General features: G+C 45.4%; 2 protein-coding genes across 2 annotated transcripts; both read right to left on the reverse strand.

Moving 5' to 3' along the window:
- Positions 1-4,410: 4,410 nt before the first annotated feature.
- LOC125342164 (olfactory receptor 1D2-like) lies at positions 4,411-5,352 on the reverse strand. Its single transcript, XM_048334299.1, has one exon. It carries the CDS (start codon positions 5,350-5,352, stop codon positions 4,411-4,413), a length of 942 nt encoding a protein of 313 aa, XP_048190256.1.
- Positions 5,353-12,139: 6,787 nt separating this feature from the next.
- Positions 12,140-13,069, reverse strand: LOC125341989 (olfactory receptor 1361-like). The gene has a single exon (XM_048334131.1). It carries the CDS (start codon positions 13,067-13,069, stop codon positions 12,140-12,142), a length of 930 nt encoding a protein of 309 aa, XP_048190088.1.
- Positions 13,070-14,506: the final 1,437 nt, after the last annotated feature.

A 14,506-nucleotide genomic window follows, 5' to 3' on the forward strand; every position in this document is an offset into this window, starting at 1 on the left:
AGCCATTATTTCATCTGAGTTCATGATTTAAACAGATAAAGGCGCTCAGCATGCCGATGTCTGTAAGCAGTCTTTTCCTTGAAGGGATTCTTTTAAGAAGTGTGTGCAGCTGTTCACCAGCTGTTTCCTCTGATGTTTGGGATGACCCACCAGGTTTGAAGAAGCCCTGGCTTTGAAGCCCTCAGCCCTGTCAGATCCAATATCTCTTAAGATAGTCTGACAGCATAGTTTAGTACCCAAGGACCCTGTTAAGAAGCTCACCCAGTCCAGACACAATGTAGCAATCAGGAGTTACTGTTTTTATATCATTAATATTGTTGCCTAGTAATGCAGCTGTTGAATCCTTTAGGAGGTTACCCAGGCAATCAGAACCATAAATGAGATTGCTTAGGAACCCAGTCGATATAATTTCTTGGTTACCAAGAAAATGGAGCTACTAAAGTACTCCAAGATCAAATTCTTTCACAGACAAAAAGAAAAATTTTATTAGCTCATTATCATTTCTTTCCTTGATCTTTGGATAATTATTAAAGAAAATCTTGATTTTTGAGTATTGATGCTAGGTAGTTGTAAGAAATAACCAGAAATTGTCCCAATGGCAATATTTTATAGTACAAAACAACACATTGGCAATTTTGTTTTTTGACAGTGCTGGGATTTGAACTCAGGGCTTTTTTTTGCTTGCTAGGCAGGCATTGTATCATTTAAGCTATGTCTCTAGTCTGCAATTTTTTTTTTTTTTTTTTTTTTGCCAGTCCTGGCTCTTGGACTCAGGGCCTGAGCACTGTCCCTGGCTTCTTTTTGCTCAAGGCTAGCACTCTGCCACTTGAGCCACAGCGCCCCTTCTGGCCATTTTCTATATATGTGGTGCTGGGGAATCAAACCCAGGGCTTCATGTATAGGAGGCAAGCACTCTTGCCACTAGGCCATATCCCCAGCCCCTCTAGTCTGCAATTTTTCAAAAATACAAACAAGAAGACAAGTTGTCCTATAAGCATGGCCAGTAAGAGCTGTATTGTAAAATGGGCTATTTGCATCCCACTCATTCATCTGAGAATTAGGTAATCATTTTGATAAACATAATTTATAAGCGTTTGGGAGTCTGGGGAGGGAGGATCATGTGAGCCCAAGAGTTCTAATTCAGTTTAGACAACATAGCAAGGCCCCACCTCTAAAAGTAAATTTTAAAAAAAGGGGAGGGGAATGTAGCTCAGTGGTAGAGTACAATGTCTTGGGTTTGATCCCCAGAACTACATACAACAACATAAAAACATTAATTTGTTTTCTTTTTGTTGTTGTTGGTTGTGGGGCTTGAACTCGGGGCCTGGGCGCTGACCCTGAGCTCTTCAGCTCAAGGCTAGAGCTCTACCACTTTGAGCCACAGCTCTGCCTGGAGTAATGGTGATGGTGAAGGAGCACCATGAATGCAGCGGGTGCTCTTGGTGCAGCTTGTGAGCAGTGGCCCTCGGGGTAAGGTGTGTGGTTGAAAGGCACTCGCAGCCAGGCACCACGGGGACAGAGGGGCCACGTGTCCAGCCTGTTGGCCCACTGGCCTTCAGCGGCCTTGTTGCTCTGGGCACTGCCTCACCCTTTCTCCCCTATCTTCCCTGTTAGGAAGTTCCAATAAATCTTATGTCTGACATGCCGTCTTCTGGGTGTTTCCTTGGTCTCTTGGCAACCTGCCCTCCTGAACTGGCACAGATAGGCTGTGGGTAAGAAAGTTGTTTAATTTCTACTTTTGTCTTTCTATTGCCAGGGTTTGAACTCAGTGCCCCCCAATTGCTCAGCTTGCTCACTCGGCTCCCGCCTCAAAACATAAGAAGCTACAGGAAATAAAACCTTATGCAGTCCATTAAAAAATGTTTGGCTAGCCGGGACAGTGCTCAGCCCCTGAGTTCAAGCCCCAGGACTGGCAAAAAAAAAAAAAAAAATGAGTGGAGGGTAGGCTGGGAATATGGCCTACTGGTAGAGTAATTGTCTTGCATACATGAAGCCCTGGATTCTTCAGCAACACATATATAGAAAAAGCCAGAAGTAGCACTGTGGCTCAAGTGGTAGAGTGCTAGCCTTGAGCGAAAAGAAGCCAGGGACAGTGCTCAGGCCCTGAGTTCAAACACCAGGACAGGCAAAAAAAAAAAAGTGCAGGTACAACTCAGTGGTACTTGCCTACCAAGGAGTGCAGGGCCCTGAGTTCAAATGCCAGAACTGCCAAAAGGGGGAAAACGTTGATTTTCACAATTGCCAGGAGTGGATTACATGGTATCTAAATTACATTTTAATAAATCCGTAATTAATAAAATTATTGATTTATGTTTGGCTATGTACATGTTCCGAGGTAATATAATATTGATGAAATATTTGGTTCACAAATAAACCTTGCAATACAAAAAAAAAAATGTTTGGCTAGGTACCAGTGGGTCACACCTGCAATCCTAGCTACTCGGGAGGCTGAGATCTGAGGATCAAAGTTCAAAACCAGCCTGGGCAGAAAAGTCTGTGGGATTTGTCTCCCCAATTAACCATCAAAAAGCTGGAAACGGAGCTCAAGTGGCTCAAGTAGTAGAGCACTGGTCTTGAATAAAAAGGCTAAGGGACAGTACCTAGCCCTGAATTCAAATCCTAATATGGGCACATACAAAAACATGTTTGATGTTGAGCCTGTCAATGTGTGTTCCACAAAGCTGTTTTTAAAATATTTGAGTCCTTAAAAATATTTGCACAGGCCAAGTGCCCGTAGCTCACGCCTGTAATCCCAGCTACTCAGGAGGCTGAGATGTGAGGATTGCTGCTCAAAGCTCACCTGGGCAGGAAAGCCCATGAGACTCTTATCTCCAATAAACCACCAGAAAACCAGAAGTAGCGCTGTGGCTCAAAGTGGTAGAGCACTAGCCTTGAGTGAAAAGCTCAGTGACAGATCCCAGAGTTCAAGCCCCATGACCGGAAAAAAAAAATTGCACTGGTGCTGATGCCAGTGGCTCACACCTGTAATCCCAGCTAAACAGGCATCTGAGATATGGAAATTGAGGTTCAAAGCCAGCCCAAGAAGACATATCCATGGGACTCTTATTGCCAATTGACCAGCAAAAAGCCAGAAATGGAGGTATGGCTCAAGTGGTAGAACACTGGCTACGAACAGAAAAGTAGAGCAAAGTACAAGGCCCTGAGTTCAAGTTCTGGGAATAGCATGGAAGATATTAAGAAAAGCATTTAATACTTGACTGCAATATTGATATTTTTAAGTTACTTTATTGCTTCTTTGATTGATTTAGAGTATCTTAATGATTTGTTTCACACCAGTATGTTAAAATATTATAATATGATGGGTTATACTAATATATAACAGCAATATGTATTGATATTATAGTGGGTAAACTTTTGAACAGTATGAATTTTTCCCATATATGTTCCTATAGGGGAAGAATAATCCCAAGTGAAATATACTCCTCTTTAAAAATTAATGTATTCTCAGAGATTAACGTCTCATTGCTGGAAGCATGGCTCTAATAGTGGAATACCTGCCTAGCAAGCACAATGCCCTTACTTCAAGTATCAGTATTAAAAAGAAGTTAATGTCTTTTTTCCCCCAGATTTCTTGACCCTATTCAGAGGAATCTCATCCTCAGGTTGAAGATTTAAATGGAAGATTCTTCCTCTGGGAATGTGGCCTAGTGGTAAAGTGCTCGTCTCGTATACATGAAGCCCTGGGTTCGATTCCTCAGCACCACATATATGGAAAATGGCCAGAGGTGGCGCTGTGGCTCAAGTGGCAGAGTGCTAGCTGTCCATCAAATATCCACTTCCTCTTGTTTCTTTCTAAAAGAATCCTTGCTTCTTTGGAGGTGAGATGAAATCTAACCTTAACAAACAACAGCAACCCAAACTAGCAATGGCCTTTCCCAGGCTGGGTGCTGCTTGCTGTCCATTGAGACGCCTACAAGAGATGCTGAAAAAGCCCTTGGAAATAAGTGTTCTTTTTCCTTTCCTCTCCTTACTGGAGACAGGATAAGATGTCTGGAGCCCTTGCAGCTGCCTTGGGAGCATAAGGATGAAAGCCTCGCCCTATGGGTGGGTGGAGAAGGAGAGATCCAGAAGGAGCCTCATTTCTAGACTTGGAATGAATACTCCCGCCTTGTCATTACAGAAGACAAATGTAATCTCCTGTCTTGTTTAAACAAATATCATTAGGACGTCCCATTGGCTGCAGCTGAAATGGATTCCCAGAGATATAAGTATCTCTTCTAGTCCTCTTTTCTGATAAAAGTAGCAATCTCTTTGAATTTCTGGATTGGCTTCCCTTTTCTGGTTGCAGTAGGGATGAGTGGTGGGGGAGACAGAGATAGGGAAGGAGTGGCCAGAATGACATTCGGCTTCCTTCTCTCTGTAGCTACCAGCCGGGCGCTCTGCCCCCCTCTAAGAAGCTTTGGGGCCTCTGTGTAAGAGCCTTGCCACAGCCTCCTTCATGTCTTTATTCCTCAGGCTGTAGATAAAGGGGTTCAGCATAGGGGTCACCACGGTGTACATGACGGTGGCCACTGTGTCCTGCGCTGAGAAGGAGTCGGGGGGTCGTATGTAGATGCCCAGGACGGTCCCGTAGAACAGCGTGACCACCGACAGGTGGGCGCTGCATGTGGAAAGGGCCTTCCTCCGCCCCGGGGCTGAGGGCATGCGGAGGACAGCGACCGCAATATGCACGTAAGAGACCAGGATGAGCACACAGGGAGCCACGAACAGGACCACGGCCCCCAGGAACACACGGCGGTTGACGCGCGTGTCCGAGCAGGCCACCTTCATGAGCAGGTAAGCATCGCAGTAGAAGTGTGAGATCTCCCGGGCCGAGGAGCAGAAAGTCAGTCTGCTCATGAGGAGCGTGTGCACCAAGGAGATGAGGCCGGAGCTCCCCCACACGAGAGCAGCCAGCCCCCCACAAAGCCGGGGGGTGATGATAGTGCAATACTGCAGGGGCTTGCAGATGGCCACGTAACGGTCCAGCGCCATGGCAGCCAGCAGGAAGGTGTCCGCGTTGGCAAAGGAGATGAGGAAGTACATCTGGGTTAGGCAGTGGGGGTAAGTGATGGTCCACGTGCCTGCCACGTGGTTGGCCAAGAGCTTGGGGATCAGGTTGGTGGTGAAGCAGAGGTCGACGAAGGACAGGTTGGTAAGGAAGAAGTACATGGGGGTGTGGAGGCGTGGGTCCGAGCTGATGACCACGATGATGAGGGTGTTTCCAGCCACTGTGACCAGGTACATGCACAGGAAGAGCCAGAAGAGGGCTTGTCGCTGCCCGGGGTCCCTGGTGATGCCCAGCAGGAGGAACTCACTGACCCCTGTCTCATTCTCGTGCCCCCTGGACATCCCCCGGCAGCCCAGACGGCGACGGCAAGCCTGGAGTCACGATGGGTTCAGAATTGGATCAAAACTCGTATGCAGTGCTATAAGTGAAGTGTTGTTGTTGTTATTATTATTATTATACTGCAGCTTGAACTCAGGGCCTGGTTGCTCTCCTTTAGCTTTCTTTTTTTTTGCTCAAGGCTCAGCACTCTACCACTTGAACCATAACTACACTTCCAGCTTTTGGATGGTTCATTGGAGATAAAGAGTCTCATGGACTTTCTTTGAACTGGGCTGGCTTTGAACTGTGATCCTCAGATCTCAGCCTCCTGAGTGGTAGGGACTACAGGCATGAGCCACCAGTGCCCAGCTTATAGAGGACTTACTGTGTGCAGTCATACTGGAGACTTGACATGTACTCCCCCCCCCCCCCCAATCTCCACTTTAGAAAATACACGCTACCACAAGGTGTACTTTTCAAGTGAAGTAAGGGAGGCTTACAATGAGTGACCAGCAACGACTTCAAAAGACTTTGAACCCTATGTGGCCCGACTGACATCTGCCTGCCCTGCTACATGCCACTCAAGACACTGGGCAGTGCGATTGAGGGCGGCATCCCTGACGCCAAGGATCTGACCTGGTGTCACCTCGCTTGCCATCATCATGAGGTGAGGGGACCCACAGGAAACTGGAGGTAAGTCAACAGTGGAGGAGGCAAAGCCTTAGAGAGAAGAGGTGGCCGCTGTTCCCCAAGTTTTACAATACAACATGTAACCAGCAAGAGGACAAAGGCCAGGAGCAGAAGCCTGTTAGTAGTGGCTCCCAGTTCTATGTGCAAATCTCTCCAAGACTGTTCAGGATTCAGGCACTAGTAAGCATAGGAGCTGCTGTTTCCTGCCTTGCACGACCCACTGACTAGCTCACTGTGGGAGCTTGTGTCTTACTTTCCTGCAAAGAATTCTTCCAGTTCTTTCCATCTGTAAAGAATAAGGCAACGAAGCCCAGCACCAGTGGCCCACGCCTTGTCATCCTAGCTACTCAGGAGGCTGAGATCTGAGGACTGCAGTTTGAAGCCAGCCCAGGCAGGAAAGTCCACGAGACTCTTATTTCCAATTAACCAGCCAAAAGCTGGAACTAGAGGTTTGGCTCAAGTGGTAGAAGCCCCAGCCTTGAGTGAAAAAGCTCAAGAAATCAGTCACACAAAAGAATGAATGTTCACAAAGGCATTGCCCACCCTAACCTATCGGTCTAAAGTGCAGCCATGTCATAGTGTGAGGAATGGTTGGTCGGGATGGGGGAGTTCACTGAAGAAATACAATGGGTGGGCTTGGCGTGGAGCACAGTGGGAAAGTAGTGGCCTAGCTTGAAGCATCAAGTGATCAAGTGTGTGCTTGGGCGACTGCATGGGGAGGTCTAAGTGACTGTTGACAGTATCACTGTGGGCAAGTCCAAGGTCACCTGTCAACAGGAATTTTCCCCATGATGCCTTTGAGGGGGTGACATGTGACCTCCACATCACCTAGGGCCCGTGGCCACTGTAGACCACAGAGGGAAAACTAGACCCAATCTGTTTGCTTTTCTACTCTGCTGTAGTTTAGATGTGGACTGTCTCCTAGGCCTTTGAGTGTGGTGGTACTTGGGAGTGGAGTACCATTGGAAGAGGGGCCAGTGAGAAGTCTTCTGGTCACAAAGGTGGGCACTTCAAGGGAATTATGGGTGCCCAGCCCTTCTTTTGTCCTCTCTTTCATGTCCTGGCCACAAGGCAAATGGTTCTCTCAAGCCACACACCTCCATCACCAGGTGCTACCTCATTATCCTCCCATGTCCGCTGACTTTGTCGCCCTGGTCACCTCCTTCTCTGGTCCCTGGAGGCACTGGGGGAGCATTCATTCATTTGTCACCTTTCTAGGCACTGTCTGCAGCTGCTGTGTTTCCTCATCTTCAGGCAGCCTGGACTCAATAATAAACTTGGACAGAACTCAGTAGGTTACAGAAAGCTGACTTGGAGTTTCAGATGCATCATGATTTGCCTCTGCCATTTTAAACAAAGAACCCAATACAAGCTGTCTGCCCTTTATCTGAAATGATTGGGTCCAGAAATGACCTATCTTGGGGGGAGGTAAGACTCAAGTCTGAATACAAAATTAATTTAAGTTTCATAGACACATATAAATAAAGACATCTGGAAGTAATTTTATGCAATATTTTAAATAATTTTGTGCATGAAACAAAGTCTCACAGCATGGTATTTCTCCATCTGTGGCATTTATGTTAGAGTTTCAGATTTGATTAACATTTTGATTTCAGAGTTTTTGATTAGGAATGGCCAGCCTGTCAACTATTTGTTTGGAATTTTGAAGCTGTCAGTATTATAACCATTCCTGAACCTTGCTATTCCTCAGCTTACATGAGAATTCTTCATGTAGTAGATACGATAAGTCAGTTATTTGTTCACCTATTTTTCCTTTGAATTTTTTTTTTTTTTTTTTTTTTTTTTTTTTTTTTTTTTTTTTTTTTTTTTTGGCCAGTCCTGGGCCTTGGACTCAGGGCCTGAGCACTGTCCCTGGCTTCTTCCCGCTCAAGGCTAGCACTCTGCCACTTGAGCCACAGCGCCGCTTCTGGCCGTTTTCTGTATATGTGGTGCTGGGGAATCGAACCTAGGGCCTCGTGTATCCGAGGCAGGCACTCTTGCCACTAGGCTATATCCCCAGCCCCTGAATTTTTTTTAAATCAGCATTTTAAACTAGATGCATTTTTCTCTGGTAACAAGGTTTAAATTCAGGGCCTATACTATTGCTTGGCTGGTGCCACTCAAGTTAAACCTCAAGCCTTCTTTTTCTGTGATGGTCCTAGGGCTTGAATTCAGAGCCTAGGTACTGTTCCCTGAGCTTTCTTTGCTCAAGGCTAGCACTCTATCACTTGAGCCGCAGCTCCATTTATGCTTCCCCCCGCCCTGTAGTTTATTGGAGATAAGAGTCTCAAGGACTTAACTGTGTGGGCTGGTTGGAACCACAATCCTTAGATCTGAGCTTCCCAAGTAGCTAGGATTATAGGCATGAGCCACTGGTACCTGGCTTTAGCCTTGATTTTTGCCGATTGTTTTAGAAATAGAGTCTAGCTGACTGGCTCTGAACCATGATTTTCTAGATTTCAGTCTCCTGAGTTGCTGCTATATGATCACAGGCACGAGTCACCAGTACCCAGTTAGATAGGGCATTCCGCCCCCCCCCCCCCCCCCGCCCCTGTTGTTTGTTTTTGTTCTTTGCCAGTCCTGGGGCTTGGACTCAGAGCCTGAGTACTGTCCCTGGCTTTTTTTTTGCTCAAGGCTAGCACTCTACCACTTGAGCCACATTCCCAGTCCCCTAAGGTCATTTTGTAGACTTATGTTGGGTTTTTTGACACAGCAGAGTCACTGTGAGGAAGACAAAGTCCTGCTTTGGGGACATTGGGACCTGCATTTATCTGAAGGAGTGGACTCCACAGGGGTACTGTGCTGGTTGTTGGTGTGCACCACCTGTTCTTTATTGTATAACTATAATCTATACACCATTATCTATAATGTTCTATAACCAATGAAACACTACTCTGGTCATCACTGAATAATGTCTAAAAGTGCTTAACCAGCTAACACGTCAAAAGATTTCCCCATGTATTATCTGGCTTACCTTTTTGCATCCATATAGGGGCTTAGGTAGGACAGCAAGTGCAATCACCCATGGACAGAATGTCAAGGGAAAAAGGGGACAAGTTCAGGAAAGGGCCACAAAGCCCTAACTGGGTCTGTTCCCACTCTCTCCTCTCACTGTTCTATGGTGTGGGCACAATACCTGGGGATCTGGCAGCTGGGTCTGGCTTCTTGTTCTCTGGCTGGAAGGTCCTTTTACTCACTGTATGTAGGGGTTTTAATGTCTTTACCACAGAGGGGACCCCCCCCAGCTTATTATTATAGGCAGCTCACAAGGGAGTTCCTTTGGGTTCTGCAGATCACAAATGAATCAGCTTCCCCAGGGAAGGAGGAACTAGTGTTCATATTGTAAGTCACAGAGAGGAGTTTTTTTTCCTATTGGGAATTCTCTATCATCTGTCTGTCTGTCTGCTGTCTATCTATCCACTCATGGATTTATTTACACTGGGGTTTGAACTTAGGGCCTCATGCTTGCTAGGCAGGTGCTTTACCACTTCAGCCATGCCTCCAAGCTGCTCTTTTTTTGCTTTATTACTATTTTTTTTTCAAATAGGATGTTGTACTTTTTATCCAGGGCCAATCTTGGACTGCAATCCTACCTATACTTCCTGTGTTGTTGGGATTACAAACACACACTATCATATCCAGTTTGTTGTTGAGATGGCATGGGGCGGGGAGAGGGGTCTCACTAACTTTTTGCCAGGGCTGGATATGAACTATAATCCTCTAACCTCTGCCTTCTGTGATTATAGGCCAGAATCACCACAACTGGCCTTATTGGGAATTTTATTATTTATTTATTTGCCACTTATCAAAGCACCATTGAGAATTTTAAAGGCTACTTGAAGTCCCTTTTGGGCTGGGGCCTCCATAGATCTGAATGTACAGAAGAGGCTGGCCATATTCTGTCTAAATATTCCCTGTCTCAGTTTCTCACATCAAAGGACAAGGAGAGAGGTGAAGAACATAGATCTTAATTTGGGGCAGATCTCCTGATATTCCCAATATGTATTTCTGGATTTTGTTGGAATGACAAAAGATGTTGGAAAGCCACCTGACCCATGGTGAGGGGCTGAGAACCAGGAAATGGCAAGTGGTCCATGCTAGGCTCAGTCTAAGTGTTTGAAAATAGGATTCCCAATCCCTTGTTCATTTTGGAACCAGGAAATACATTCCTGGTCTCCACAGAATCACTGGAGGTCAGATGTCATTCATGTGACATCACTATATCTTGGACTGTATTGAAGGGTACCATCAAGGCTACTAGCTATAGCTGGGCAACCTCATGATTAAAAATTTTCTCAGGGCTGGGGATATGGTCTAGTGGCAAGAGTGCTTGCCTTGTATACATGAGGCCCTGGGTTCAATTCCTCAGCACCACATATATACAGAAAACAGCCAGAAGTGGCACTGTGGCTCAAGTGGCAGAGTGCTAGCCTTGAGCAAAAAGAAGCCAGGGACAGTGCTCAGGCCCTGAGTCCAAGCCCCAGGACTGGCCAAAAAAAAATTTTTTTTTCTCATGCTGTTTTGGTGAATTAACTTGGAAGGCACATATGTAAGATTTGTTCTGACTCTGATACTGGCTGGGATTTACTCATTTCTGACATAAGCTATGCCCAGGAATGTCATGATGTCTTTTCTTTCTGGGAAGTATGAATTGTGTTGTTAGCAGAAGCTACTTGGCAATATCCTCAGTATTAATCTATGGAATAGATTCAAGGATACAATCCAGAGGCTTCCAGACTTTCTTTTCCCTGGCCTGCACTATCCAATGTTTGGCTTGAGAGTCAGCTCCCTCCACCCAACCTTAACTCTTTTCCTTTTTTCCCTCCCTTCCTCCCTACCTCCCTCCTTTCCTTCCTTTTATAAAACAGCACTAGAGATTGAATCTAGAGCTTCATTCATGAACTCATGATGGGCAATCACTCTACCTCTTGAGCCATATCTCTACTCCTTTGGCTTGCATTTTGTTTCTGAGAGAAGGTCTTCAAAACTTAACCCAGTATGGCCTTGAAGAATTCAATATACTTCTGATTTTTTTCTACCCGAATAGCTGGCATTACATATGTGTATCACCATACTAGATCTCTCTAATACAACATTGTGTCTGTTTATAGTGTGTAGGACTTTTTTTTGGCCATGGAGCTTGAACTCAGGGCCTGGGCTCTGTCCCTGAGCTTTTTCACTCAAGGCTAGTGCTCTACCACGTGAGCCACAGCACCACTTCCAGTTTTGTGGTGATTATTTGGAAATAAGAGTCTCACAAGCTTTCCTGCTCAGGCTGGCTTTGAACCACAAACCTCAGATCTCAGCCTTCTGAGTAGCTGGGATGTTGCATGAGCAACCAGCGCCTATTCGGTGTGTACAACTTAACGGTGGAATCCAAGATCAACTTAGAGTGGCAGGTTATCACAAAAGTATCTCCATCAATGACCACCATACCCTGTTTCCTGCTTCTAGAAATAAGTCAGGTGACAATTTTTCTTTTTTTTATAATAATAATTACTTATTTATTGTCAAAGTGATATACAGAGTTTCATACGTTAGGATGGGTACATTTCTTGTACTATTTGTTACCTCCTCACTCATTCCCCCCTCCCACAATTTTTCTTTTTTCAATTCTGCGATGGTTAATCTTGGTTGTTAATTTGATTGAATTGGAAAGCATCTAGGAGGTTAATAAAACAGTTCTGGGGCTGTCTGTGAGGGTGTTTCCAGAAAGGATTAATGAAGGGGGAAAAAAACTTACCATGAATGAAAAGAAGAGGAAGGAAGCACACTAACAAACACACTTTCTTTCTCTCTGTTTCCTGGCCACCCTAAGGACAGCTACTCTACTTACTGTGTCCGTTCCTTTTCAATACTATGGCACCTTGCATGTGACATCATGAGGCCAGATGAGTTTGAAGAAATAAATGATGGAGTATACTAAATGACAAAGAAGCAGGAATGACCACTTTTATTACAATAGGAAGTTGTCTGTCTCAACTATAAAAGCATGATCACCATCACAAATCACTAATTTACAGGAATACTCCTGAAGGAATTTTATGCTGCGTTGGGCTTCAGTTTCTCTGTTTCCAGGAGAAAGAAGTGTACTGGAGCCTGCTCTACTGAGAAAGAAGTCTAATTTTGGGATCTGAGGATGATCTTCCTTAGAGATGCTTTGATGTCACGATTCCTCAGGCTGTAGATGAAGGGGTTGAGCAGGGGTGTCATCACTGTGAAGAGGACAGCGGCCACCATGTCTTGTGCTGAGAAGGAGGATGAAGGATGCATATAGACGCCCAGGACCGCCCCATAGAAGAGGGACACCACAGTGAGGTGAGACCCACATGTGGACAGGGCTTTCCTTATCCCACGGGCAGATGGCAATCTCAGCACACTGGAGAAGATGCAAGCATAGGAAACAACGATGCAGGTGAATGGTGTCAGAAAAATCACCCCACCCTCGGTGAAAGCTGCCATGTCATTGATGAAGGTATCAGAGCAGGAGAGCTTCAGTAAAGGATAGGGATCGCAGAAGAAGTGGTGCACTGTGTTGTCTGCACAAAATGTCAGCCGGACCAGGAGAAGAGTGTGCAAGAGAGCATGCATGTTCGTGATGACCCAGGATACAGCCACCAGCAGGGCACAGAGTCTGGGCCTCATGATCAAGGTGTAGTGCAATGGGCGGCAGATGGCCACATAGCGGTCGTAGGCCATGGTGCTCAGGAGGAAACCATCCATGTTGCCAAAAGTGATGAAGAAATACATCTGGGTCATGCACCCCACGAAGGAGATGGACTTACTGCCCACTATGTGATTCACCAGTGTCTTGGGGACGGTGACTGATGAAAAGCAGATGTCGACACTGGAGAGGTTGGCCAAGAAGAAGTACATAGGCGTGTGGAGGTGAGGGTCACAGGTGATGGCCATGATGATGAGAAGGTTCCCAATAAGAGTGAGCAGGTATGACCCCAGGAACAGCCCAAAGAAAACCTCTTCTTGATCTGACTGTCCAGAGAATCCCAGGAGGATGAATTCTATGACTGTAGTCTGATTGTTCTCCTCCATGTCTGTGGAGAAGAAAGTATCACTATACAGTAAGATTACATACTAACATCTGAAAAATAACTTAAGGAAATTACACCTTGATTGGGAATTAACTAAAACTGAATTATCTCATTTTGTAACTATATATAGAAACTCAGATTCTGGTAGAAATTACAAGTAAGTGTAGATTTTATCAAGTTTAGTTCTATTTGCAGCTGCATGGATAGGTTATTTCTTATACAATATTTAATTTAATCTAACAATTTTGGCTTTATATCTCACTTCAAGAATTTACAAAGTTTGGTTGACAAAACATTGAGATTCTGCCTCACCCTTGTTGGCATAGCTTTCATTAAAGAAAACACGCAACATCAAATGCTTACAAGAAGATGGCCGGGGGTGGGGTGGGGAAGGGTGGAAAGCAATGCTAATACACTGTTAGTGGAATAGAAATGAGCACAGTCACTATGGAAATCAATGTGAATGTTCCTCAACATTAAATAAAGAACCACAACAATCCTGCCATAGCTCTGCTGAGCAGACGTGTGAACTAAGTCAGTATGCAATGATATACTTGCACACCTATGTTTCCTGCTATGCAATTCATAATAATCAAGTGATAGAATAAGACAAGAAGAATTCTTTAGCAATTAAGAAAATTGAAATTGTATTATTCTCCGGGCAATGGATGAACCCTAAGAAGAAGGGCACCTTAATCTGTGGAGTCCATTCCAAGGCCAGCACTTCTCTGTGAGACTCAGACTATTATTCAAACATCTGAGCTCTGAGACACCTTCCTGATGTAATCACAGATTACTTTGGATGGACACAGACCAATGTGGTGCCCAGGTGTAGATCCAGGATGGAATAGGATGGCCGTGTTTGCCTGGAGTGCACACAAGCAGGGCTCTTGGATCTGAGCTGTGGTCATGCTTAGTAACAGCACGCAGCGACTAGTCCTATTCAAGGTTGGCTGACCTTGTTGTCTTTGTCTTTGTCCACCACCCACTGTCTGTTTCCATCTGGCCCTCTTACCTGGCTGCTCTAGGACTCAAGTGCTTTCACAGCACCCATGCCTCTGCTGCCTCCGTGTTGGACCTGGTGATGGAGAAATGCAGAGGTGGAGTGAGGCCTTGGTTCACTGGAGGAGAACACAGAGCGAGACCTGTTGTTCTCTGCTTAAGCATGGGTGAGGGGGAACTGACAAATACACTGCCATCCCTGGAGACTGAGAGTTCCATGAGAGCGGTTGCCATGTTGGGCGTCCCTATGGTGGATTCCCCACAGATCCTCCTTGGGGATTGTACGATGGGTTCACTGTCTGGATGTCATCTGGATGAAGAAATGGGAGCAGGGGAAACGTCTCACGTGGAAATACTGTCAGCAATCTCATTTTTTTAATTATTAATGGATGCCTTTAACATGACAAAGTTTTCTCTACACTCCCACCAATTTAGA

Source organism: Perognathus longimembris, chromosome 25 (assembly GCF_023159225.1).
Source record: "Perognathus longimembris pacificus isolate PPM17 chromosome 25, ASM2315922v1, whole genome shotgun sequence".
Taxonomy (NCBI): domain Eukaryota; kingdom Metazoa; phylum Chordata; class Mammalia; order Rodentia; family Heteromyidae; genus Perognathus; species Perognathus longimembris.